At 47.2% G+C, this 26,854-nt stretch overlaps 2 protein-coding genes across 6 annotated transcripts in view; one reads left to right on the forward strand and one right to left on the reverse strand.

The window, feature by feature from the left end:
- The first annotated feature begins 674 nt into the window (after nucleotides 1–674).
- SLC3A1 (solute carrier family 3 member 1) overlaps nucleotides 675–26,854 on the forward strand; it is a 67,530-nt gene continuing 41,350 nt past the window's right edge. Inside the window, exons 1-3 of one of the 2 annotated variants that reach the window (XM_063918372.1) lie at nucleotides 675–820; nucleotides 25,762–25,941; nucleotides 26,027–26,181. In XM_063918372.1, coding sequence (XP_063774442.1) covers nucleotides 742–820; nucleotides 25,762–25,941; nucleotides 26,027–26,181 — 414 coding nt within the window. In that variant the 5' untranslated portion in view covers nucleotides 675–741. Of the gene's footprint in view, nucleotides 821–7,747; nucleotides 8,327–25,761; nucleotides 25,942–26,026; nucleotides 26,182–26,854 lie in introns of those variants that run through there. The other variant, XM_063918371.1, reaches the window with a different exon arrangement.
- PREPL (prolyl endopeptidase like) overlaps nucleotides 7,810–26,854 on the reverse strand; it is a 180,007-nt gene continuing 160,962 nt past the window's right edge. For 3 of the 4 annotated variants that reach the window (XM_063918366.1, XM_063918365.1, XM_063918367.1), the window contains exons 15-17: nucleotides 9,917–10,034; nucleotides 8,534–8,688; nucleotides 7,810–7,892 (exon numbers count right to left, since the gene is read on the reverse strand). In XM_063918366.1, the coding sequence (XP_063774436.1) occupies nucleotides 7,857–7,892; nucleotides 8,534–8,688; nucleotides 9,917–10,034 (309 nt within the window). In that variant the 3' untranslated portion in view covers nucleotides 7,810–7,856. The remainder of the gene's footprint in view (nucleotides 7,893–8,533; nucleotides 8,689–9,916; nucleotides 10,035–26,854) is intronic. The other variant, XM_063918368.1, reaches the window with a different exon arrangement.

Genomic DNA, 26,854 nt, shown 5'->3' on the forward strand with positions numbered 1-26,854 from the left:
TGGCGGAACACCGATGGAGACTTGGGATCGATGGCGGAACACCGATGGTGATTTGGGATCGATGGCGGAACACCGATGGTGACTGGAGATCGATGGCGGAACACCGATGGAGACTTGGGATCGATGGCGGAACACCGATGGTGACTTGGGATCGATGGCGGAACACCGATGGAGACTTGGGATCGATGGCGGAACACCGATGGAGACTTGGGGTCGATGGCGGAACACCGATGGTGACTTGGGATCGATGGCGGAACACCGATGGAGACTTGAGATCGATGGCGGAACACCGATGGTTACTGGGGATCGATGGCGAAACACCGATGGTTACTGGCAGGGCAGAGCACTGCTGGAAGCTGGTGTCGGTAACTGCCAGTCACAGGATGCAATGATGAGACACTGCAGAGTCAGGCTGTACTGCAGAGAAAGTCCAATTGAGGACTGCACACTGGGATCACTGAAGACAATTGAAGCACTGACATCTTTCCACCCCAGGAACAAGATATTTATACCAGCTGGGAAACAGGGATTGGCTGGCTGATTAACCAGAGACCAGAGAGCAGCTGCTGGGTAATCAGGCTGAGAGCAGAGTGCAGCTGATAGGCTGAAAAGCAACATGTGATGAAAGCAAACATGGCTGCGCCCATGTTTGCTTTTGGAGGGAAAGATTGTTTGTAACTTGAATGTGAGCTTTAACCATGAAGCTGCCAGAATCACAGTAAAGAGATTTGAGACAATGAGATGCAGCGTGCTGCACACAGACAGTGCACATGGAATCCAGGCTTGGAACACTGGGACAGTCTCAGGAGGCATTTGGAAGGTAAATACTGATAAGGAATTACCTGGATCGTGACAGCATAATTCACAAAGTGGCTGGGAAGCATTCTCTATGTGCCTCCCAAGTAGCTCTGGAGACACTAGCCTGGGGGGAGTGGACAGATGCCTCTGGCCCAGCTGTCCCTGCTCGAAGGCCCCTAGAATCGTGGGACACTGGACAGCTGCTCAATGTGCCCATATGTTAAGATGGCCTTGTCCGGACTGCAGACAAGTGAAAGCTGAAGTTTAAATTGTTCTTATATACTTAAGTATTTTATTGTTTTGTGTTTTTGGTTAGTGATTTTGTTTATTGTATAGTAAGTAATACACAATAGGAACAGGTAACAGGGTAGATGGCCTGCTTTATGCAGTCTGGCTAAAGGGGTGGTGGATGCATACCTTTGAAGTACTGTATAGTTTAGTAGGTACTACATTGCATATGAGTTTTTATTTTTGTACTATTACAGTATGAGTATGAACTAAGTTTAATGTTACTATTAAAGTTTCTTAATTGTACGTTGACAGGAATAATTTCCTTTTAAAATGTCATCAATACTAGCCGGTACACGGAGCAGTATCCAGACGGAGATAATCCCTGCAGTCTCATCCCACCGCACACAGGCAACCCTTTTCTGCCTGCCTGCAGGTCCCTCTTCCCCCCTGCATCTAGCTCAGACAGTGTGTGGCTGGTTACTGTGGGCTGACCCCACCTCTGAGACCAGATCTGCGCCCTTCTCTCCTCCCGTCTCACACAATTCTCCCCGGCCCACAGCTCTCCTGCCCTTGTCCATCTCTCTCTCCCCCAGAATAGAAATGCTTCCCCCCATGCTGCCCCCCTGAGCACCCCCTTTGTGGTACCCCTGCCATAGAGCCTGCTGTACTGTCAGCTGGGCACTGGGAGCCTTGGAGCAGCCTGCACTCTATTACAGCCTGCCCTCTGACACCTATCTACCTGCCCAAGCCTGCCCTCTGACCCCTCCTTACTTGTCACAGCTAGTCTTACCCTAACCCTCCTCACACAGCCTAACCCTCCCCCTAGTGCCTAACCCTAACCATCCCCTCCCTTTAGTGCCTAACCCCAGAGGTGTAGCAAGGTGTCATGGTGCCTGGAGCAAGGTATGTTTCGGCGCCCCCCTCCCCTGTACTGAATTCGGGGCATGGCAACCTGGGCCGGTTCTAGACCTTGTGGCACTTACAGCGAAAGTTTCCTTTGGCATCCCCCCCCCCTTCCCCCCCCCACACATACCCGCAAGTGAAACATAGAGCGTGCCGAAGGCGGGCGGCAAAAAAAAAGGAGCGTGGCTTCATAGGGAAGGGGCATTGCCACAGTTATGGCGCCTGTAGTTATGGACCCAGTAGTTGTGCCTGGAGTAATTTTGCCCCAAGTAGTTGTGCCAGCTGTAGATTTGTCCCCTGTAGTTGTGCCCCCAGTAGCTGAGCCCCCTGTAGATTTGCCCCCAGTAGCTGTGCCCCCTGTAGATTTGCCCGAGTAGTTGTGCCCCTGTAGCTGTGCCGCAGTAGTTGTGCCCCTGTAGCTGTGCCCCAGTAGTTGTGCCCCTGTAGCTGTGCCCCAGTAGTTGTGCCCCTGTAGCTGTGCCCCAGTAGTTGTGCCCCTGTAGCTGAGCCCCCTGTAGCTGTGCCTTCAGTAGTTGTGCCCCCTGTAGATTTGCCCCCAGTAGTTGTGTCCCCAGTAGTTGTGCCCCTGTAGATTTGCCCCCAGTAGATTTGCCCACTGTAGTTGTGCCCCCTGTAGATTTGCCCACAGTAGTAGTGCCCCCTGTATATTTGCCCCCAGTAGTTTTGCCCCCTGGTAGCGCCGCTTACACACACAAAGAAAACCAACAACAAAAACAATACTCACCTGCCCCGCTCCAGCCGCCCATGCATCACAGTGCACGGAGGGGTGGAGGGGAGGGAGGTAGAGAGCTGACGCTGCTCCAGCTCGCAGCTGTCAGTGACTGACAGCTGCGAGCTCCGTGTGGCCAGACGGAGGCTCCGGCGGAGCCGAGCTGCGGCGCCCTGTACTGTCTTGGGCACCTGGAGCTCGAGCTCAATCAGAACTACCCTCCCTACGCCCCTGCTTAACCCTTCTGCAGCCTAACCCTAACTGCTCCGCCTATGCAGCCTAACCTCCTCCTAGTGCCTAACCCTTATTCTGACCTTCTGGTTCCTGACTACATCCCCTTACCTGAACATTCCTAGTAGGTCAGGCAGGGAAACAGCAGATAAATTATGAATCAGTAGAGAACAAAAAGTGGAAGGATCAGGCCTAGAACCTGCTTACCTAAATTGTCAACAGGGAAAGTTACCAGTAACAAAAAATCTACCCCTTAGTGCCTATACCTAACCCCCCCCTCCGCAGCATAACACTTCCCCCTTAGTGCCTAAACTCCCCCCCCCCCCATCCTCCCGTGGTGACTAACCCCCCTACCTGCACCTGCAGCCTAACCCTAACTCCCGCAGATGGTGCCTAAACCTAAACCTCCCAGCTATACTTACCTTTGGGATTTCAGCTTTCGGGATTCCAGCTTCAGGATGTTGACCTGGTCAGGATTCCAGCGTCAGTATGCCAGGATCCCGACTGCCGGTATCTTGAGTGTATACCGTTGATACAAACTAGCAATGAAATCACAGCACATACACTTACATCAGGCAGGGGCGGATTGGGATCGAACACCAGCCCGGGAAATTTATGGAAGCAGCCCTAATGAGGGCGGAGTCTGTTGAGGGGGAGGGGCCTGTGAAGAGGGCAAGGTCACTCCTCAGAGGTCCTGATTCTGAGATGGACACAGTTGGGGCCTCCTTTGCTTTACGTTATGCTAATGTTTACCTGTGACTGTGGCCCTCATTACGAGTTGATCGCTCGCTAGCTACTTTTAGCAGCTGTGCAAACGCATTGTCGCCACCCACGGGGGAGTGTATTTTCGCTTTGCAAGTGTGCAATCGCATGTGCAGCCGAGCGACAAACACATTTTGTGCAAAACAAGACTAGCCCTGAAGTTACTTATCCTGTGCGATGATTCTAGCGACGGAGGTCCCGGAATTGACGTCAGATACCCGCCCTGCAAACGCCTGGACACGCCTGTGTTTTCCCAAACACTCCCAGAAAATGGTCAGTTGCCACCCACAAACGCCCTCTTCCTGTCAATCTCCTTGTGATCGGCTGTGCGAATGGATTCGTTGCTAAAAGCATTGCACAACAACGATGCTCTTTGCACCCGTACGACGCTGGTGCGCATTGCGGCACATACACATGCACAGTTTTGCAATTTTTTACCTGATGGCAGCGCTGCGAAAATCGGCAGCAAGCGATTAACTCAAAATGACCCCCTTTATGCATATGCTGCTACAATACCCTTCCCTGATGCACATCTGTACGTCTGAATATACAAGGACTGATATGCTCACTTTCAGTGTCTACTGACACTGCAGTCATGCCTTATTTTATTGATTTTTCATTCTACAAACCTCTGTTTTTAACCTTATATGTTTCAAAGTACAGGGAGGAGGAGCACACACTACATACAGCACAGTACAGGGAGGAGCACACACTACATACAGCACAGTACAGGGAGGAGGAGCACACACTACATACAGCACAGTACAGGGAGGAGGAGTACACACTACATACAGCACAGTACAGGGAGGAGCACACACTACATACAGCACAGTACAGGGAGGGAGCACACACTACATACAGCACAGTACAGGGAGGAGGAGTACACACTACATACAGCACAATACAGGGATGGGGAGCACACACTACATACAGCACAGTACAGGGAGGAGCACACACTACATACAGCACAGTACAGGGAGGAGGAGCACACACTACATACAGCACAGTACAGGGAGGGAGCACACACTACATACAGCACAGTACAGGGAGGAGGAGCACACACTACATACAGCACAGTACAGGGAGGGGGAGCACACACTACACACAGCACAGTACAGGGAGGGGGAGCACACACTACATACAGCACAGTACAGGGAGGAGGAGCACACACTACATACAGCACAGTACACGGAGGAGCACACACTACATACAGCACAGTACAGGGAGGAGGAGCACACACTACATACAGCACAGTACAGGGAGGGGGAGCACACACTACATACAGCACAGTACAGGGAGGAGGAGCACACACTACATACAGCACAGTACAGGGAGGAGGAGCACACACTACATACAGCACAGGGAGGAGGAGCACACACTACATACAGCACAGTACAGGGAGGAGGAGCACACACTACATACAGCACAGTACAGGGAGGGAGCACACACTACATACAGCACAGTACAGGGAGGGAGCACACACTACATACAGCACAGGGAGGAGGAGCACACACTACATACAACACAGCACAGGGAGGAGGAGCACACACTACATACAACACAGCACAGGGAGGGAGCAGACACTACATACAGCACAGTACAGGGAGGAGGAGCACACACTACATACAGCACAGTACAGGGAGGAGGAGCACACACTACATACAGTACAGGGAGGGAGCACACACAACATACAGCACAGTACAGGGAGGGAGCACACACTACATACAGCACAGTACAGGGAGGGAGCACACACTACATATAGCACAGTACAGGGAGGAGGAGCACACACTACATACAGCACAGTACAGGGAGGGAGCACACACTACATACAGCACAGGGAGGAGGAGCACACACTACATACAGCACAGCACAGGGAGGGAGCGCACACTACATACAGCACAGTACAGGGAGGGAGCACACACTACATACAGCACAGTACAGAGAGGAGGAGCACACACTACATACAACACAGTACAGGAAGGGGGAGCACACACTACATACAGCACAGTACAGGGAGGGGGAGCACACACTACATACAGCACAGTACAGGAAGGGGGAGCACACACTACATACAGCACAGTACAGAGAGGAGGAGCACACACTACATACAGCACAGTACAGGGAGGGGGAGCACACACTACACACAGCACAGTACAGGGAGGGGGAGCACACACTACATACAACACAGTACAGGAAGGGGGAGCACAAACTACATACAGTACAGGGAGGGGGAGCACACACTACATACAGCACAGTACAGGGAGGGAGTACACACTACATACAGCACAGTACCGGGAGGGAGCACACACTACATACAGCACAGTACAGGGAGGGAGCACACACTACATACAGCACAGTACAGGGAGGGGGGAGCACACACTACATACAGCACAGTACAGGGAGGGAACACACACTACATACAGCACAGTACAGGGAGGGGGAGCACACACTACATACAGTACAGGGAGGGAGCACACACTACATACAGCACAGTACAGGGAGGGAGCACACACTACATACAGCACAGTACAGGGAGGGAGCACACACTACATACAGCACAGTACAGGGAGGAGGAGCACATACTATATACAGCACAGTACAGGGAGGTAGTACACACAAGTAGTGAAACACAGACACAGGGGACCAGCGCAGCAGAATCTGTCCCAGTGGCCAATTCGCCCCTGATTACATACATAGCCACCATATTACATACATAGCCACCACATTATTACATGAATAGCACCACATTATACAAATAGCACTGCATTACACGTATAGCACCGCATTACATGTATAGCACTGCATTACACAAATAGTGCCACATAACACGAATAGCACAACATTACAGGTATAGCACCGCACTATATGACTAGCACCACATTACATACGTAGCCACCGCATTACATTCATAGACACCGCATAAATAGGCCCATCATCATGGACAGACATTGGGCAGCTATAGGGCTGAAGGACGTTGCATTAGAGATTGCCCCAGGGCTGGCTGTGAGTGCAGCCTGATCAGCTGGCATCCTGAGAACAAAGTACATCCTGCTCCTGTCCAGTCCCCAAACCATACACTGTGACCGGGGACACCCTAACCCTTACACCATCATGATAATGCAAATAATGTAATTAAAAATAACCTCTCTGCCGAGTCCCCTTCAGTGCTCAGTCGCCGCTCTGGCCAGTTCAGTGAGAGTGCGGGAGCTGGGGTGGCAGCGGGTGTAGTGAACCCGGCTCCGGCCATTGCTTTGCTGCTGCTCCCAGTCCAGGCTCGTTGAAGAGACCTTTGGCCGGGGCCAGGGAGAGGATGCTGCTGGGCTGGTTAACTTTCTCAAGGTCCCCCATTGGTAGAACAGCTTCACCACTTCTCATGGCTAGCAGCACCTGGAAGTGCCCGCTAGCCTAACTTCCGGATTACATTTCAATGAACCACAAGTACTGGAAGCAGTGTGAGCCAGCCCAGCCTGAGTGTGAATCAGCCTGGCTGAGGGGGATATGGGACCAGCCCATCGGAATCTGTCATGGTGTCCTGGTGAGCCAATCCGCCCCTGACATCAGGTCTATTTTAGGAAATACACAAACCTGTGACTAATGTAGATTGATGCTTTTCTGGATATAACATAAGAGTAAACAGCAGGGTGTGTCCATACAGACGCTCTGCAGTGGGACATAACATGCACAAGAGGCTAAGGAGGGGTCACCCTGGGTAATGTCCCTTTTCCCTTATAGGACTTCATATTTTACTGTAGCTAAAGAAATAAACAGGATAACATTATATTGGGTGCTGACTCCCTTTATCTTAATGCAGTCATGCAAAACCTGTAATTCATAGTAAGTAGCTATTGCAATCAAAATATTTGCAATTCGCAGCCATCTTCATAATGGGTCCATTGTTTGAAGCTCAGCAGGAATTTCAGTTCTTCAAAACACCCATTGTTCTATTCTCCAGAGAAGATCAAATTGCAAAGAATGATTTTGGCATGTACTGTACTGTACTGTACATTCAGAGCTATCGTTTACCAACTTGTTACCCTTATCAACACCAGAGGACACGGAGATTGCAGACGTCCAATAATCCAGTGCATTATGCAGGAGAGGAGAATCAATGATTACCAGAACTTTGTATTGTTTTGTCTCTCTGTACCTTGACCTATCCTGGAATATTTAAAGGGAATTTGCAGTGGTTCGCTTGCCAGCCTCAGGTAAACTTTGTCTCCTGATAGTCACTATAGATCTGTAGCGAAAGAAACATGAATGAAGAGATTAATTCAGTGGAGTTAGAACAGAAAACAGGTCTGGATAATAATGGGTTTATCTCAGGCAAGGGCGATGAAGAAGCTAACACAGCAAGCAGAAAAAACAGCCAGACTGAAGAGCAAGCCTATGCCGTTAAAATACATGCGTCTGAAGACGCACTGCCTTTAAGGCCCTATGCTGGGATGCCCAAAGAAGTCCTTCTGCAGTTTTCCAATCAAACATGCTACAAAGTTACCCGTGAGATTCTCTTTTGGCTTATCATCATCGCCACGGTAGCCATTGTAGCTGCCACAATCACCATTATAGCACTCTCCCCCAAGTGTCTTGACTGGTGGCAGAGCAGCCCGGTATATCAGGTCTACCCCAAATCTTTCCGGGACAGCAACAATGATGGTTCTGGTGACTTCAAAGGTAATTGCTATTTTTTTTTTATGTTTATTTAAATAGAAGAATATTTAGTTTTCTAGTAATATTGCAATGTATTTCCAGCTTATATGACAATGCATACAGTTACTACAGTAATCATACTAAAGATTAATTTATGAAAAAAGGGAATTGGATGTAATATAAATGACAGTATTTGCTAAGTATCAACATCATCATCACACTCTTCCTTACCTCTATTCTGTAGAATTCTTTCCTTGGGTTTCCAACATGAGAACTTGCCTGACTGTCAATATGGAAACGTATAGTTGTTATTTTATTTTTACATTGGGTCTGATGCAGATATGGACACAGTTGCATTAACAACTGTGTATTCGGATACAGCGAATCTGAAAAAATATTAACATTTTGCAATGGCGGCTCTGATTCACTGCTTGCTTATATCGTTTTACCATCTAAGCAACAATGTCCATCGTAAGTAAACCGCTGCATACGACAACACAGTTACAGGCTCAGGCACACCCTTGAAATGGTCGCAACACACCTGCATTTTTAAGGCACCCCAGTGACCTCCCACAAACACTCAGTGCCTGTCACTCACTTTGCGAATAAGCCTCACTACATCCGCCATCATTAATCAGTCACCGCATGTGTCTGATGCATGCACAGTATAAAAAGATTGCCCAGCTGCGCAAATATCATCACTGCGTCCACCTTTGAATCAGCCCATTGTGTAAAATGAAGGAGGCTTTTCAAATTTAGATGCTTTTAATCTATTCTCTTTTACATGCCCCCTCCATAGAACCCCTCTCCTCTGTGCAAGTGGCAAATTATGATAACAATACCAATGGTATATAATAAGATTACTAGAGCTGCCGCCGCACTAGGCAGAGCTGTTGCACATGCCCAATGGTAGCAGCTTTTTCTATCAAGTTGGCTGTGTGTGTGTGGTTCTGAGCTCTCGTTTAGTGCACTGTACCAAAGAGTAGCTACCAGAAAGAAGAGTCAAGGGCCCCATACACGAGAACGATAATGCCCGATTTAATCAGATTTCGACCTTTCGGGCTGATAAATCGGATGAAAAGTGGCAAATCGGATGTGTTTTACATCCGATCCAATGCGCGTTCCCATGAGCATCGGATCGGAGGCCCTATGTCGTTAGTGCTGCACTCGTGATATGTCGGATCCCGCAGGCATGGCTGGGATTGCTTACGATACATCATATGCAAAAGGACCGCATACGATGTATCGTATGTGATCCTGCCGCCCTGGAAGCTACTGGACAGTTCAAGGGAAATCACCTCTGACTTCAGCCTCAGACATATCGTTGTAGTGTATGGGGCCCTTCAGGAGCCTTACCATGAGCTAGGAGAATGTGTGCTTAGAAAGTGCAGTACTGGGTCTATAATGTTTGTGCATTTATTTATTATAGTATGTTTAACCTTTTCATGACCACTTATCTTATTTATATTTAAATGTTTGATACTGCCTAAACTATAGATCTATACTGCAGATTGCATTTGGAAACCCCCATCTAGAAATCCTGCATTTGCCATTGCCCAACCTCCCTACTCCCCATAACTTTTGATTATTATTATATTTGATATTTTTACTTACTACTTTCCTTCTGAAATTTCCTTGGATATACCGCACAGCTGCTCACTGGGTACAATAATGGGTACAATGTTGAACATAGTAGGACTGTGTTTAGCCCAGGAAAACAAACCAGCTCTACCTGATGATATAAAAATATTTTTGAAAAGCTCAGCAACAAGCCAGAGGGATAAAATAATGCATTCAGTAGAAGTAAACTAAGTTTATTTACAAGCCAATAAATGAAAGTCTGAAGGTAGAAAACTTAAATTTACCATAAATAGTTTCTACTATAGGATTCTTTTGTTATGTTTTATCAGAGGTGCCACAACCTTTTTAGTTGAGGGGTGGGGGGCAAGATATAGTTTCATTTTGGGGACCACCACACCACCTGCCTGATGACCGAGATATATTGTCTATTGAGGTTTAGACTCAATGAATAGAATTTCTTATTGCCGCTATTCGGGCAGTAAGAAATTAATTTTAGCTTAGATGTATTAAAAATCAAATCCAGGGACGGACGCTCCGATATGAGCCCATCCCAGCAATGTATAAACTAAAGTGATTGCATCAGGGATCACTTTACTTTATTCTGCAAACCTACTGCACAGGCGCGGTCATTAGACAACGTTTTTTGCTATGTAGCCCATAGACTACAATGGCTGATGCCATTACTTTTGCAATAGGAAACAGGGAAATACTTCCAGGGGATACTTATATTTTAAGGGGATCCTGATTTTTGGGGGTGCTTTCCCACAAAATGTGTATAATAAATATGCCCCAAAAACATAACTGTAACGTGAGTGACTATGGGGTCTATTCATGAAGCAGTGAAAATAGTGGAGAAGTGAGCCAGTGGAGAAGTTGCCCATTTATAAAGTGTATTCCACAAAATTATAGGTAGCAGCTGACTGGTTGCCATGGGCAACTTCTCCACTGGCTCCCTTCTCCAAACTTTTCACTGCTTTATGAATAGACCCCTTTATGTAGAAGACAAAGAGGCAGAATCACTCATACTGCAGCTCGCCTGGCAAAGGCTATACATGGAAGGTAATGAGACTTGACATGGTCCATTCTCAGCTGAATCCTGTCGGTAATGGGGGGGGGGGGGTGCTGCGAGGGAACTGGGTGGGAGTACATAGGAGAGAAGGGGAACATATGAAGTGGGAGGTGAGAAGAGCACAGGATAGTCCCAGAGGTGGGGCCATCCACAGTAACCAGCCACACTCTGTAGGGGTTGGAGCTGAGTGCAGGGGAGAGGAGGGCCCTGGAGGCAGGTGGAGAAGAGCTGTGGGGAGGGAGCAGGTGGAGCAGCTGTTAAGTGGATTACTGTATCTCCTTCCTGGCCCTGCCTGTATTAACTGTAGATGGCAGTTGCACTGCACCCCACGACACAGTACTTTGGTGCCTATCACATTTTTTTTTGGTGGGAGGGCCTCCCCCTTAACCCATCCTATTCCAGCGCCTATGCTTGCTATGGGGGTATATTTACTCACGGGCGGTTTGTCAAAGCTGCAGATTATTGGAGGCTTTGACTGATCATTTTAAAATGACCACAGAGATCAATGCCACACAAGCCTGATTTAGCATTGGTTCTTGTTGCTGTTTTAAAACTATCGGTCCAAGTCGCTAATGATCAGTGGCTTTGATAAACCGCCAATTCGTACAGTAAATATACCTCTATGTGGTTTATTTACTAAGCAGCAGCTGGTGAAAATGTACACTTCCCTGCATGTTTAGGGCTGAAATTTCAAAGGGCATTGCTTTAAACAGCAAGGCATGGGTTGTTTTGCTACTAAAGTCATTGCCCTTTAAATTTAGGGCTTAAACACGCCCGGAAGTGGCAGCATGCATCTCTGAATCTGGCCCAGTGGCAGGCCGTGGTATGAAGAGGTCTTTGGAGAAAGCAGACACCTTACAAAATGCTGCAGTATACAGTCTGAGGGTGTGTAGTGGACACACCCTTATTTTGTAAGGTCTCTGCTTTCGCAGCTTAGCGAGAGGCATGCTATCCTACATAACAAGTCTGCCATCCAAGCCCCCTTTCTCCATTATATAGCATGGGCACGACATATATATTTTTTCAATTCTGTGTTGCCTCACCCAGTTCACATTTACCCTCCACTAAGTGTAGATTTTAACTCCATAGCATACTTGCCTACCTGACCCTCTCCATGAGGGAGAAAATGCTCTGTTCCTGGACTTTCCCGGTAATGTATGATTGCCATCACCTGTGGTGAAACACCTTTCTTATCAATTAACTAGCTCACCACAGGTGATGGCAATCATACATTACCAGGAAAGTCCAGTAACAGAGCATTTTCTCCCTCATGGAGAGGGTCAGGTAGGCAAGTACGCTCCATAGTAATTGCTGATGTGTATATTTGCTCTTCGAGCTGTTTAGTTACTACCCCCCAGTGAATTACTGTATCACTGGAACGTACATGAGATGTGGAAAGAAAACAGATAACCACAACAATGCGTCCTGGCATCCCCAACATTACGAGCATGATTGTCAATGCAGAAGTTTAAATATTTAACTTGACTTATCCTGCCAGTTTCTGCCTGAGACGTGATAATATCTCCCCTGCAGCACCCTTGAAAAATACAGCTTATTGCCATCTTTACAGAGGTTACCAGTTCCACAGGCTGTGCTCACCAAGGGAGAGATGTACCAAACCTTGGAGAGAGAGAAAGTACTAACAAATCAGCTTCAAATTGTCATAGTAACATAGTATCTAAGGTTGAAAAAAGACAATTGTCCATCGAGTTCAACCTATTTGTGGTCTCCTATGCACGATTATTTTGTATAAAAGTTTGACTGAAGTTGATGACTGCTGTTACGTTTTACCCCTCTTTTTTATAATAACCATATTGCGTGACTATGCCCCGTAACCCTGGATATCCTTATCCATTAGGAATTTATCTCACCCATTCCTAAAGGTGTTGACTGAGTTGGTCATTACAACTCCCTCAGACAGGGAATTCCAAACACGTATCGTCCTTACCGTAAAAAAGCCTCTACGCCATATTGTGCGGAATCTCCTCTCCTCTAACCTGAGCGAGTGTCCACGAGTTCTCTGTGTTGATCTAACCAAAAACAGGTCCTGCGCAAGATCTGTATATTGTCCCCTTATATATTTGTAAATGTTGATCATGTCCCCTCTTAATCTCCTCTTTTCCAGTGTAAACATGCCTAGTCTTGCAAGCCTTTCCTCGTATTCCAGCGTCTCCATACCCTTAATTAGTTTGGTCGCCCACCTCTGAACCTTTTCTAGCTCCAGGATATCCTTTTTTGTAGTAAGGTGCCCAGAACTGTACACAGAATTCAAGGTGTGGCCTCACAAGTGATTTATATAATGGGAGTATAATACTCTCGTCCCTAGCATCAATTCCCCATTTTATGCATGCTAATATCTTATTAGCCTTCTTTGCTGCAGTCCTACTTTGGGTACTACTGCTTAGTTTGCTATCTATGAGGACACCTAAGTCCTTTTTACAGTACAGAATCCCCTAATTTTACCCCATTTAGTAGGTAGGTGTTATTTTTGTTCTTGTTACCACAGTGCATTACCTTACACTTGTCTGTATTGAAGCGCATTCTCCATTTCGCTGCCCAAGCTTCTAATTTAACTAAGTCGTTCTGAAGCGGCTCAGCATCCCCCTCCGCATTTATAACTTTACACAATTTGGTATCATCTGCAAAATTGACACCATGCCCTCTAGACCTTCTGTTAGGTCGTTAATGAAAATATTGAACAATAGCGGTCCTAATACTGAGCCTTGCGGCACACCACTTAGCACTTCAGTCCAATTTGAAAAAGATCCATTAACCACAACGCGCTGCTCCCTATTATCTAACCAGTTTTTGACCCAAGTGCATATTGTGCTTCCTAGCCCTGTTTCTTGTAGCTTGTAGATAAGTCTCATGTGTGGTACAGTGTCGAATGCTTTGGCAAAATCTAAAAAGATTACATCCACCTCTTCACCCTGATCTAGGTTTACACTTACTGTTTCATAAAAGCCAAGTAAGTTGGTTTGACAGGATCTGTCGTTAATAAACCCATGTTGATTCCGTTTAATGACCTTATTGACTTCAAGGAACTTCTGAATACTATCTCTTAGAATACCTTCCAATACTTTCCCCACTATAGATATAAGACTAACTGGTCTATAATTACCTGGTTCAGCTTTACTTCCCTTTTTGAATATAGGCACTACTTCCGCTATACGCCAGTCTTTGGGAACCATACCTGATATTACTGAATCCTTAAAGATCAAAAATAGCAGTTTTGCAAGTTCAGAGTGAAGCTCCATTAGAACCCTTGGGTGAATACCATCAGGACCTGGTGACTTATTAATCTTTAAATATTTTAATCGGTCACAGACTACTTCCTCACTTAAATAAGTACCTATCAGTGGGATATTCTCATTATTGAGATTATGTGTTAGTCCCTGAATTGGGTTCTCTCTAGGAAATACTATTGAAAAAAACTAATTTAGTGTGTCCGCTATGTCATTATCATTTTTGTTTAAGACTCCCAACTTGTCTTTTAAAAAACATGTTACAGGATGTGTACGCACAAAGACATGCCAGTTTTTTCACAGAACATTGGGCCTAATTCAGACCTGATCGCAGCAGCAAAATCTTTCTCTAATGGGCAAAACCATGTGCACTGCGGGGGGTGAGGTGGGGGCAGATATAACATGTGCAGAGAGAGTTAGATTTGAGTGGGTCATATTGTTTTTGTACAGGGTAAATACTAGAGATGAGCGCCGGAAATTTTTCGGGTTTTGTGTTTTGGTTTTGGGTTCGGTTCCGCGGCCGTGTTTTGGGTTCGACCGCGTTTTGGCAAAACCTCACCGAATTTTTTTTGTCGGATTCGGGTGTGTTTTGGATTCGGGTGTTTTTTTCAAAAAACCCTAAAAAACAGCTTAAATCATAGAATTTGGGGGTCATTTTGATCCCAAAGTATTATTAACCTCAAAAACCATAATTTACACTCATTTTCAGTCTATTCTGAATACCTCACACCTCACAATATTATTTTTAGTCCTAAAATTTGCACCGAGGTCGCTGTGTGAGTAAGATAAGCGACCCTAGTGGCCGACACAAACACCGGGCCCATCTAGGAGTGGCACTGCAGTGTCACGCAGGATGGCCCTTCCAAAAAACCCTCCCCATACAGCACATGACGCAAAGAAAAAAAGAGGCGCAATGAGGTAGCTGACTGTGTGAGTAAGATAAGCGACCCTAGTGGCCGACACAAACACCGGGCCCATCTAGGAGTGGCACTGCAGTGTCACGCAGGATGGCCCTTCCAAAAAACCCTCCCCAAACAGCACATGACGCAAAGAAAAAAAGAGGCGCAATGAGGTAGCTGACTGTGTGAGTAAGATAAGCGACCCTAGTGGCCGACACAAACACCGGGCCCATCTAGGAGTGGCACTGCAGTGTCACGCAGGATGGCCCTTCCAAAAAACCCTCCCCAAACAGCACATGACGCAAAGAAAAAAAGAGGCGCAATGAGGTAGCTGACTGTGTGAGTAAGATAAGCGACCCTAGTGGCCGACACAAACACCGGGCCCATCTAGGAGTGGCACTGCAGTGTCACGCAGGATGGCCCTTCCAAAAAACCCTCCCCAAATAGCACATGACGCAAAGAAAAAAAGAGGCGCAATGAGGTAGCTGACTGTGTGAGTAAGATAAGCGACCCTAGTGGCCGACACAAACACCGGGCCCATCTAGGAGTGGCACTGCAGTGTCACGCAGGATGGCCCTTCCAAAAAACCCTCCCCAAACAGCACATGACGCAAAGAAAAAAAGAGGCGCAATGAGGTAGCTGACTGTGTGAGTAAGATAAGCGACCCTAGTGGCCGACACAAACACCGGGCCCATCTAGGAGTGGCACTGCAGTGTCACGCAGGATGGCCCTTCCAAAAAACCCTCCCCAAACAGCACATGACGCAAAGAAAAAAAGAGGCGCAATGAGGTAGCTGTGTGAGTAAGATAAGCGACCCTAGTGGCCGACACAAACACCGGGCCCATCTAGGAGTGGCACTGCAGTGTCACGCAGGATGTCCCTTCCAAAAAACCCTCCCCAAACAGCACATGACGCAAAGAAAAATTAAAGAAAAAAGAGGTGCAAGATGGAATTGTCCTTGGGCCCTCCCACCCACCCTTATGTTGTATAAACAGGACATGCACACTTTAACCAACCCATCATTTCAGTGACAGGGTCTGCCACACGACTGTGACTGAAATGACGGGTTGGTTTGGACTCCCACCAAAAAAGAAGCAATTAATCTCTCCTTGCACAAACTGGCTCTACAGAGGCAAGATGTCCACCTCATCATCATCCTCCGATATATCACCGTGTACATTCCCCTCCTCACAGATTATCAATTCGTCCCCACTGGAATCCACCATCTCAGCTCCCTGTGTACTTTGTGGAGGCAATTGCTGCTGGTCAATGTCTCCACGGAGGAATTGATTATAATTCATTTTAATGAACATCATCTTCTCCACATTTTCTGGATGTAACCTCGTACGCCGATTGCTGACAAGGTGAGCGGCGGCACTAAACACTCTTTCGGAGTACACACTTGTGGGAGGGCAACTTAGGTAGAATAAAGCCAGTTTGTGCAAGGGCCTCCAAATTGCCTCTTTTTCCTGCCAGTATAAGTACGGACTGTGTGACGTGCCTACTTGGATGCGGTCACTCATATAATCCTCCACCATTCTTTCAATGGTGAGAGAATCATATGCAGTGACAGTAGACGACATGTCCGTAATCGTTGTCAGGTCCTTCAGTCCGGACCAGATGTCAGCATCAGCAGTCGCTCCAGACTGCCCTGCATCACCGCCAGCGGGTGGGCTCGGAATTCTGAGCCTTTTCCTCGCACCCCCAGTTGCGGGAGAATGTGAAGGAGGAGATGTTGACAGGTCGCGTTCCGCTTGACTTGACAATTTTCTCACCAGCAGGTCTTTCAACCCCAGCAGACTTGTGTCTGCCGGAAAGAGAGATCCAAGGTAGGCTTTAAATCTAGGATCGAGCACGGTGGCCAAAATGTAGTGCTCTGATTTCAACAGATTGACCACCCGTGAATCCTTGTTAAGCGAATTAAGGGCCCCATCCACAAGTCCCACATGCCTAGCGGAATCGCTCCGTGTTAGCTCCTCCTTCAATGTCTCCAGCTTCTTCTGCAAAAGCCTGATGAGGGGAATGACCTGACTCAGGCTGGCAGTGTCTGAACTGACTTCACGTGTGGCAAGTTCAAAGGGCATCAGAACCTTGCACAACGTTGAAATCATTCTCCACTGCGCTTGAGACAGGTGCATTCCACCTCCTATATCGTGCTCAATTGTATAGGCATGAATGGCCTTTTGCTGCTCCTCCAACCTCTGAAGCATATAGAGGGTTGAATTCCACCTCGTTACCACTTCTTGCTTCAGATGATGGCAGGGCAGGTTCAGTAGTTTTTGGTGGTGCTCCAGTCTTCTGTACGTGGTGCCTGTACGCCGAAAGTGTCCCGCAATTCTTCTGGCCACCGACAGCATCTCTTGCACGCCCCTGTCGTTTTTTAAAAAATTCTGCACCACCAAATTCAAGGTATGTGCAAAACATGGGACGTGCTGGAATTTGCCCATATTTAATGCACACACAATATTGCTGGCGTTGTCCGATGCCACAAATCCACAGGAGAGTCCAATTGGGGTAAGCCATTCCGCGATGATCTTCCTCAGTTGCCGTAAGAGGTTTTCAGCTGTGTGCGTATTCTGGAAAGCGGTGATACAAAGCGTAGCCTGCCTAGGAAAGAGTTGGCGTTTGCGAGATGCTGCTACTGGTGCCGCCGCTGCTGTTCTTGCGGCGGGAGTCCATACATCTACCCAGTGGGCTGTCACAGTCATATAGTCCTGACCCTGCCCTGCTCCACTTGTCCACATGTCCGTGGTTAAGTGGACATTGGGTACAACTGCATTTTTTAGGACACTGGTGAGTCTTTTTCTGACGTCCGTGTACATTCTCGGTATCGCCTGCCTAGAGAAGTGGAACCTAGATGGTATTTGGTAACGGGGGCACACTGCCTCAATAAATTGTCTAGTTCCCTGTGAACTAACGGCGGATACCGGACGCACGTCTAACACCAACATAGTTGTCAAGGCCTCAGTTATCCGCTTTGCAGCAGGATGACTGCTGTGATATTTCATCTTCCTCGCAAAGGACTGTTGGACAGTCAATTGCTTACTGGAAGTAGTACAAGTGGGCTTACGACTTCCCCTCTGGGATGACCATCGACTCCCAGCAGCAACAACAGCAGCGCCAGCAGCAGTAGGCGTTACACGCAAGGATGCATCGGAGGAATCCCAGGCAGGAGAGGACTCGTCAGAATTGCCAGTGACATGGCCTGCAGGACTATTGGCATTCCTGGGGAAGGAGGAAATTGACACTGAGGGAGTTGGTGGGGTGGTTTGCGTGAGCTTGGTTACAAGAGGAAGGGATTTACTGGTCAGTGGACTGCTTCCGCTGTCGCCCAAAGTTTTTGAACTTGTCACTGACTTATTATGAATGCGCTGCAGGTGACGTATAAGGGAGGATGTTCCGAGGTGGTTAACGTCCTTACCCCTACTTATTACAGCTTGACAAAGGCAACACACGGCTTGACACCTGTTGTCCGCTTTTCTGTTGAAATACCTCCACACTGAAGAGCTGATTTTTTTTGGTATTTTCACCAGGCATGTCAACGGCCATATTCCTCCCACGGACAACAGGTGTCTCCCCGGGTGCCTGACTTAAACAAACCACCTCACCATCAGAATCCTCCTGGTCAATTTCCTCCCCAGCGCCAGCAACACCCATATCCTCCTCATCCTGGTGTACTTCAACATCTTCATCTTCAATCTGACTATCAGGAACTGGACTGCGGGTGCTCCTTCCAGCACTTGCAGGGGGCGTGCAAATGGTGGAAGGCGCATGCTCTTCACGTCCAGTGTTGGGAAGGTCAGGCATCGCAACCGACACAATTGGACTCTCCTTGTGGATTTGGGATTTCGAAGAACGCACAGTTCTTTGCGGTGCTTTTGCCAGCTTGAGTCTTTTCAGTTTTCTAGCGAGAGGCTGAGTGCTTCCATCCTCATGTGAAGCTGAACCACTAGCCATGAACATAGGCCAGGGCCTCAGCCGTTCCTTGCCACTCCGTGTGGTAAATGGCATATTGGCAAGTTTACGCTTCTCCTCCGACAATTTTATTTTAGGTTTTGGAGTCCTTTTTTTACTGATATTTGGTGTTTTGGATTTGACATGCTCTGTACTATGACATTGGGCATCGGCCTTGGCAGACGACGTTGCTGGCATTTCATCGTCTCGGCCATGACTAGTGGCAGCAGCTTCAGCACGAGGTGGAAGTGGATCTTGATCTTTCCCTAATTTTGGAACCTCAACATTTTTGTTCTCCATATTTTAATAGGCACAACTAAAAGGCACCTCAGGTAAACAATGGAGATGGATGGATACTAGTATACAATTATGGATGGACTGCCGAGTGCCGACACAGAGGTAGCTACAGCCGTGGACTATTGTACTGTACTGTGTCTGCTGCTAATATAGACTGGATGATAATGAGATGTAGTATGTATAAAGAAGAAAGAAAAAAAAAACACGGGTAGGTGGTATACAATTATGGATGGACTGCCGAGTGCCGACACAGAGGTAGCTACAGCCGTGGACTACCGTACTGTACTGTGTCTGCTGCTAATATAGACTGGATGATAATGAGATGTAGTATGTATAAAGAAGAAAGAAAAAAAAAACCACGGGTAGGTGGTATACAATTATGGACGGACTGCCGAGTGCCGACACAGAGGTAGCTACAGCCGTGGACTACCGTACTGTACTGTGTCTGCTGCTAATATAGACTGGATGATAATGAGATGTAGTATGTATAAAGAAGAAAGAAAAAAAAAACCACGGGTAGGTGGTATACAATTATGGACGGACTGCCGAGTGCCGACACAGAGGTAGCTACAGCCGTGGACTACCGTACTGTACTGTGTCTGCTGCTAATATAGACTGGATGATAATGAGATGTAGTATGTATAAAGAAGAAAGAAAAAAAAACCACGGGTAGGTGGTATACAATTATGGACGGACTGCCGAGTGCCGACACAGAGGTAGCTACAGCCGTGGACTATTGTACTGTACTGTGTCTGCTGCTAATATAGACTGGATGATAATGAGATGTAGTATGTATAAAGAAGAAAGAAAAAAAAACCACGGGTAGGTGGTATACAATTATGGATGGACTGCCGAGTGCCGACACAGAGGTAGCTACAGCCGTGGACTACCGTACTGTACTGTGTCTGCTGCTAATATAGACTGGATGATAATGAGATGTAGTATGTATAAAGAAGAAAGAAAAAAAAACCACGGGTAGGTGGTATACAATTATGGACGGACTGCCGAGTGCCGACACAGAGGTAGCTACAGCCGTGGACTACCGTACTGTACTGTGTCTGCTGCTAATATAGACTGGATGATAATGAGATGTAGTATGTATAAAGAAGAAAGAAAAAAAAACACGGGTAGGTGGTATACAATTATGGATGGACTGCCGAGTGCCGACACAGAGGTAGCTACAGCCGTGGACTACCGTACTGTGTCTGCTGCTAATATAGACTGGTTGATAATGAGATGTAGTATGTATAAAGAAGAAAGAAAAAAAAAACCACGGGTAGGTGGTATACAATTATGGACGGACTGCCGAGTGCCGACACAGAGGTAGCTACAGCCGTGGACTACCGTACTGTACTGTGTCTGCTGCTAATATAGACTGGATGATAATGAGATGTAGTATGTATAAAGAAGAAAAAAAAAACACGGGTAGGTGGTATACAATTATGGACGGACTGCCGAGTGCCGACACAGAGGTAGCTACAGCCGTGGACTACCGTACTGTGTCTGCTGCTAATATAGACTGGTTGATAATGAGATGTAGTATGTATAAAGAAGAAAAAAAAAACCACGGGTAGGTGGTATACAATTATGGACGGACTGCCGAGTGCCGACACAGAGGTAGCTACAGCCGTGGACTACCGTACTGTACTGTGTCTGCTGCTAATATAGACTGGATGATAATGAGATGTAGTATGTATAAAGAAGAAAGAAAAAAAAACACGGGTAGGTGGTATACAATTATGGATGGACTGCCGAGTGCCGACACAGAGGTAGCTACAGCCGTGAACTACCGTACTGTGTCTGCTGCGACTGGATGATAAATAATGATATAAAAAATATATATATATCACTACTGCAGCCGGACAGGTATATATTATATAATGACGGACCTGCTGGACACTGTCTGTCAGCAGAATGAGTTTTTTATTTTATAGAATAAAAAAACACCACACAAGTCACACGACGTGTGTTTAACTTTTACAGGCAGACATTCACAATACAATATAGTATACTATATACTGGTGGTCAGGTCACTGGTCAGTCACACTGGCAGTGGCACTCCTGCAGAAAAAAAGTGTGCACTGTTTAATTTTTTAATATGTACTCCTGGCTCCTGCTATAACCTAACTGCTCCCCAGTCTCCCCCACAATTAAGCTGTGTGAGCACAGTCAGATATTATACATAGATGATGCAGCAGCACACTGGGCTGAGCACAGATATGGTATGTGACTGAGTCACTGTGTATCGTTTTTTCAGGCAGAGAACGGATTATATTAAATAATATAAAACTGCACTGGTGGTCACTGGTCAGTCACTAGTATAACTAACTAATACTATCAGCAAAATTCTGCACTCTCTGTCTGAGTACTCCTCCTAAGCTCCAGTAAATGAAGTGTCACTGTCTCACTCTCACTCTCCTATCTATTTCTTCTCTAAACGGAGAGGACGCCAGCCACGTCCTCTCACTATCAATCTCAATGCACGTGTAAAATGGCGGCGACGCGCGGCTCCTTATATAGAATCCGAGTCTCGCGATAGAATCCGAGCCTCGCGAGAATCCGACAGCGTCATGATGACGTTCGGGCGCGCTCGGGTTAACCGAGCAAGGCGGGAAGATCCGAGTCGCTCGGATCCGTGTAAAAAAAGCTGAAGTTCGGGCGGGTTCGGATTCCGAGGAACCGAACCCGCTCATCTCTAGTAAATACTGGCTGCTTTATTTTTACATTGCAATTTAGAGTTCAGTTTGAACATACCCCACCCAAATCTAACTCCCTCTGCACATGTTATATCTATTCCCCCCCCCCCTGTAGTGCACATGCTTTTGCCCATTAAAGAAAATTTTTGCTGCTGCAATCAGGTTTGAATTAGGCCTATTGTTTCCAGTAGTCAAGGACTCACTAAAGCATACCTCCCAACTGTCCCGATTTTCGCGGGACAGTCCCGTTTTTTGGGGACTGTCCCACTGTCCCACCCGCGTGCCACAGTGTCCCGCGGTGGGGGGGGCAGTTGGAGGCTCTGTCAATCGCTGCTCTGCTTAGCAGAGCAGCGGTGAATAGACGCTGTGCGCATGCGCACAGCGTCTATTCAGTGGAGTCAGAGGGAGAGGGAGCATGCCAGCTGCTCACAGAGCGCTGGGCATGCCCCCTCAGTGACGAAAACGGGGGCGTGACTCGCGATCGCGGGTCCTCCAGCAAAGCCACGCCCCTTTTCCGTAGGCCACTCCCCCTTTTCGGGAACGCGCGCGGATTCGCCGCACGAGTGTCCCGCTCCAAAAGGACAGAAAGTTGGGAGGTATGCTAAAGTTATAGAGATTGACCCTTCCAGCAGCTATTACATAGCATAATACATTATGGCATTGCCCTTTCCACAGTATACATAACAAGAACCTTAACCTTATATACTGCTCAGTGCCCCAGACCTCTGTCTCTGTGAGGGGTGATTATAGGAAGATGTTGCACCCAACAGGAATTATCCATGTTATGCAGGCAGGAGATGTTACATTTACTAGTAGAGGATCTCTACTGAGCCATAACCATTTCAACATTGAGATCACAGGCTTATGACTAGTCTAGATAAAATAACCGGACAACTGTATCTGAAATAGCAAGAGCACTAGCAGATAAAACTAAAAACATGTGAAAATTATGACTACATCATAAGATGTGAGAACCTTCAGCTATTATGTGTTATGGGCCATGCCGTGGAAAAAAAGGCAATTATATGCAGTTATTAATGCTACAAAATACTGTGAGTTATTGTAATAAAAGTACTTTGAGAGTGATTTATTGATGTGAAATAGCAAGTCTGTGTCTCTAAAAGATCCTCTTACAGCAGTCTGGTTTCTCTTAACACTGTCTTTGATAGATAGATAGATAGATAGATAGATAGATAGATAGATAGATAGATAGAGATCTATCTATCTATCTATCTATCTATCTATCTATCTATCTATCTATTCCACATATGTTACAGCCTTATTACAAAATGAAATAAATTCATTTTTCCTTCAAAATTCTACACACATTACCCCATAATCAGCCAGTGCAGGACTGAGCCGCCGGTGTCCCCGCCTCCAGACACCTTGCACAGCCCATTGCACACAGACAGCAGCCCCAGGGATAAACTTGCACCGTCACCCCCTCCTCTCCTGTAGCGGGAGATAACACGTACTGGTGCGGGCCAAATGCGGTGCTGCTGCTGTGAGGGAGTGTGACCACGACTCCAACGTCACGCTCCCTGCAGCCCTCACAGACAGTCCCATGCTCCCGGCTGAAGGTAAGGGGGGATGAAACCACTCTCTCTCTCTCTCTCTCTCTCTCTCTCTGTGGGGGGGAGGGTTCAGGGATGTTGTGTAAGCATCCCCTTGGCAACAGCATGGATCCCAGAGCTTGAAACCCCTAGCCATGAGCATGACACCCAGTGCATGATACCCCTGGCAACGAGCATGACACCCAGTGCGTGAAACCCCTGGCAATAAGCATGACACCCAAGGGTGCTCTTTAAGCACCTTCTTGACAACAAGCAAGGATCCCAGAGCATGAAACCCCTAGCAACGAGCATGACAGGCAGCGCATGATACCCCTGGCAATGAGCATGACACCCAGTGCATGATATCCCTGGCAATGAGCATGACACCCAGCGCGTGAGACCCCTGACAATGAGCATGACACCAAGTGCGTGAAACCCCGAGCAATGAGCGTGACACCCAGTGCGTGAAACCCCTGGCAACAAAGCATGACACCCAGTGCATGAAACCCCTGGCAACAAGCAGGTAATTTAAAATTAAATAGAGTAATTATAACCAGCTCGGTTGTAACCTAAGTGTAGTAGGGGGGCTGCCGCTACCTCCATACCTGGAGAGGAGACAGGCAGCCTCAGGTCCTGGCATCTGCGCACTAGATATGCCAGGCGCGACAGTGCGAATGTACACGTGTAAAACCCTGGCTTCTATGGACTGCATAGCAGAGGCATAACTAGGGTAGGGCGAGTGGGGCTCATGCCCTGGGCGCCTTGGCAGGCCCAGCAGAGGGGGGCGCCGCTGCTGGCCAGGGCATCATGCCCCACTCGCCCCGTCGCGCCGCAATGTGAGGGGAGGAAAGCGCAGTGTGTCTCCCTCCCCTCACCGCAGCTGCCAGCACCAGCGCGTGTGTTCGTTCTCCGGCGGCATTAGCCAATCAGAGCTTGCGGACCGGCTCCTGATTGGCTGCCGGTCTGCGAGCTCTGATTGGCTAGCGAACCGGCGCCACATAGCCGCCGCCGGAGACCTGGAGCGGTGAGGGGCAGGAGAGGTGCTGTGCTGCGCTCTCCTCCCCTCACATAGCACAGCCACAAGGGAACGGGAAGAAGCGGTGAGTGAGTGGGGGGGGGAGGGCAGGCACTGTGGGGCAATGTAACTGGCACTGTGGGGCAATGTATGTGGCACTGTGGGGCATGTAACTGGCACTGTGGTGCAATGTAGCTGGCACTGTGGGGCATGTAGCTGGCACTGTGGGGCATTGTAACTGGCACTGTGGGGCAATGTATCTGGCACTGTGGGGCAATGTAACTGGCACTGTGGGGCATGTAACTGGCACTGTGGGGCATGTATCTGGCACTGTGGGGCATGTAACTGGCACAGTGGGGCATGTATTGGGCACTGTGGGGCATTGTAACTGGCACTGTGGGGCATTGTAACTGGCACAGTGGGGCATGTATTGGGCACTGTGGGGCATTGTAACTGGCACTGTGGGGCAGTGTAACTGGCACTGTGGGGCATGTATCTGGCATTGTGGGGCATTGTAACTGGCACTGTGGGGCATTTTCAGTGGCCACACCCCTTCTGGTGCGTGGTCACGCCCATTTTTTCACCGCACACGCCTGCGGCGCGCGTACATGCTTCTTTTGGTGTGTTTGTTTTTTTTAGGGGGGGGGGGGCGCGCCACTCTTCATCTTGCCCTGGGCTCCGAAAACTCTAGTTACGCCTCTGCTGCATAGGCTACAGCCCACAGAAGTCAGATAGGGCTGAAGATCAGGCAGGAAGTGGATTCCTACAGAAAGCCAGCTTTCTGCTTATCGCAACCTGAACTGCCAGTCCCAGAGAAAAGAAGCACCTCCTATTGGGACTGCTTGTTGTGTCTGTGACTGACAGTTAGGACTTTAATATCCCGCGTGACTGCATGTATACGGAGCCAGGGCTCCATGGCGGCAGCTGTTAATTAACAGCTGAGCCGCCGAGGGTGATCTCCGCTGGTTGAAATAGCAATGTGTGGGTGCCCCAAATATGTGGGGGGCCTGGGACGAATCCCTCTGTTGCCCCTCCTTTCATCTGGCCCTGATCCCATAGATTAAATCTGCCACTAATTCCAAACTTCTTGTATTTTTTGGCTAGAGAAATATCCACATTATTCTACTACATTTATTTTTTCGCCTCTCAGGAGTACAAGAAAAGATAGATCACTTTGTCTATCTTAATGTGAAAACCGTCTGGGTCGCCACTTTCTACAAATCCACACTGAAAGATTTTCAATACGCTGTTGATGACTTCCGAAATGTTGACCCAAGCTTTGGAACCATGTCTGATTTTGATAATATGCTTGCTGCACTCCATGACAAAGGTGAGATTGTATTTCTCATTCCAAACCGCTTTCCGTGGCAACGTGTCTCAGTCTTATAAAATCACTTTCTTCTTATGTACTGTAGGTATTAAAATAATAATTGACCTAATTCCAAATCACACCAGCGATAAACACAATTGGTTCCAGTTAAGTAGGAATCGGACTGATAAATATACAGACTACTATGTTTGGCATGACTGCCAAATTACAGAAGGACGGGTTATACCTCCCAATAATTGGGTAAGTCTGACCAATAATGTTTATATTCATGTGTGTTGGAAGAAAGCATTTAATTATATTTATATTATTTCTGTTGCAGACTTACTTAATCATTATTTCTTAAATTAATTTAAATACACAAAGAAATTTGAGTTGACATACACTGTAGTTCTACCAAACATGTTTTTATGACCTAAAAGACTCCAAACAAAGGATACAGCATGTGATTGCTGAAGACTTACCAATGGCCCTCAAATATAATAAGAATATGCTATATTAAAGTCATATCATAAATATCACAATACGTGCATATCAAAATACTAAATTATCCTCATCGCACTCTATGCCCTAAGATATTGCCATGTTCCCATAAGAAACTATTGGTAGGTCTAGTAGTCAATGATTAAATTCAGGTTAATTAGCATTAATGTTAATAACCTTAGATTTTTACATACATTCTTAAATGGTGTTAGGGTTTTTTTCCCCAATAATATTTATTGGGTATTAGTTTTCAACAAACATATAAAAATCAAAAACAAAACAAAGTAAGACTTAAAAAAGACAATAGGAAATACAGAATGCTGGGGGGTGGGGGTGTTTTGCCAGACAAGTCTTACATCAGAGGGGCCAAAGCCTGCAAAACAAAAAAAAGCGATCAGGTTTCACACGTTAACTCAGCTCAGAGAGAACATCT

The sequence above is a fragment of the Pseudophryne corroboree genome, chromosome 4 (genome assembly GCF_028390025.1).
Source record: "Pseudophryne corroboree isolate aPseCor3 chromosome 4, aPseCor3.hap2, whole genome shotgun sequence".
Taxonomy (NCBI): domain Eukaryota; kingdom Metazoa; phylum Chordata; class Amphibia; order Anura; family Myobatrachidae; genus Pseudophryne; species Pseudophryne corroboree.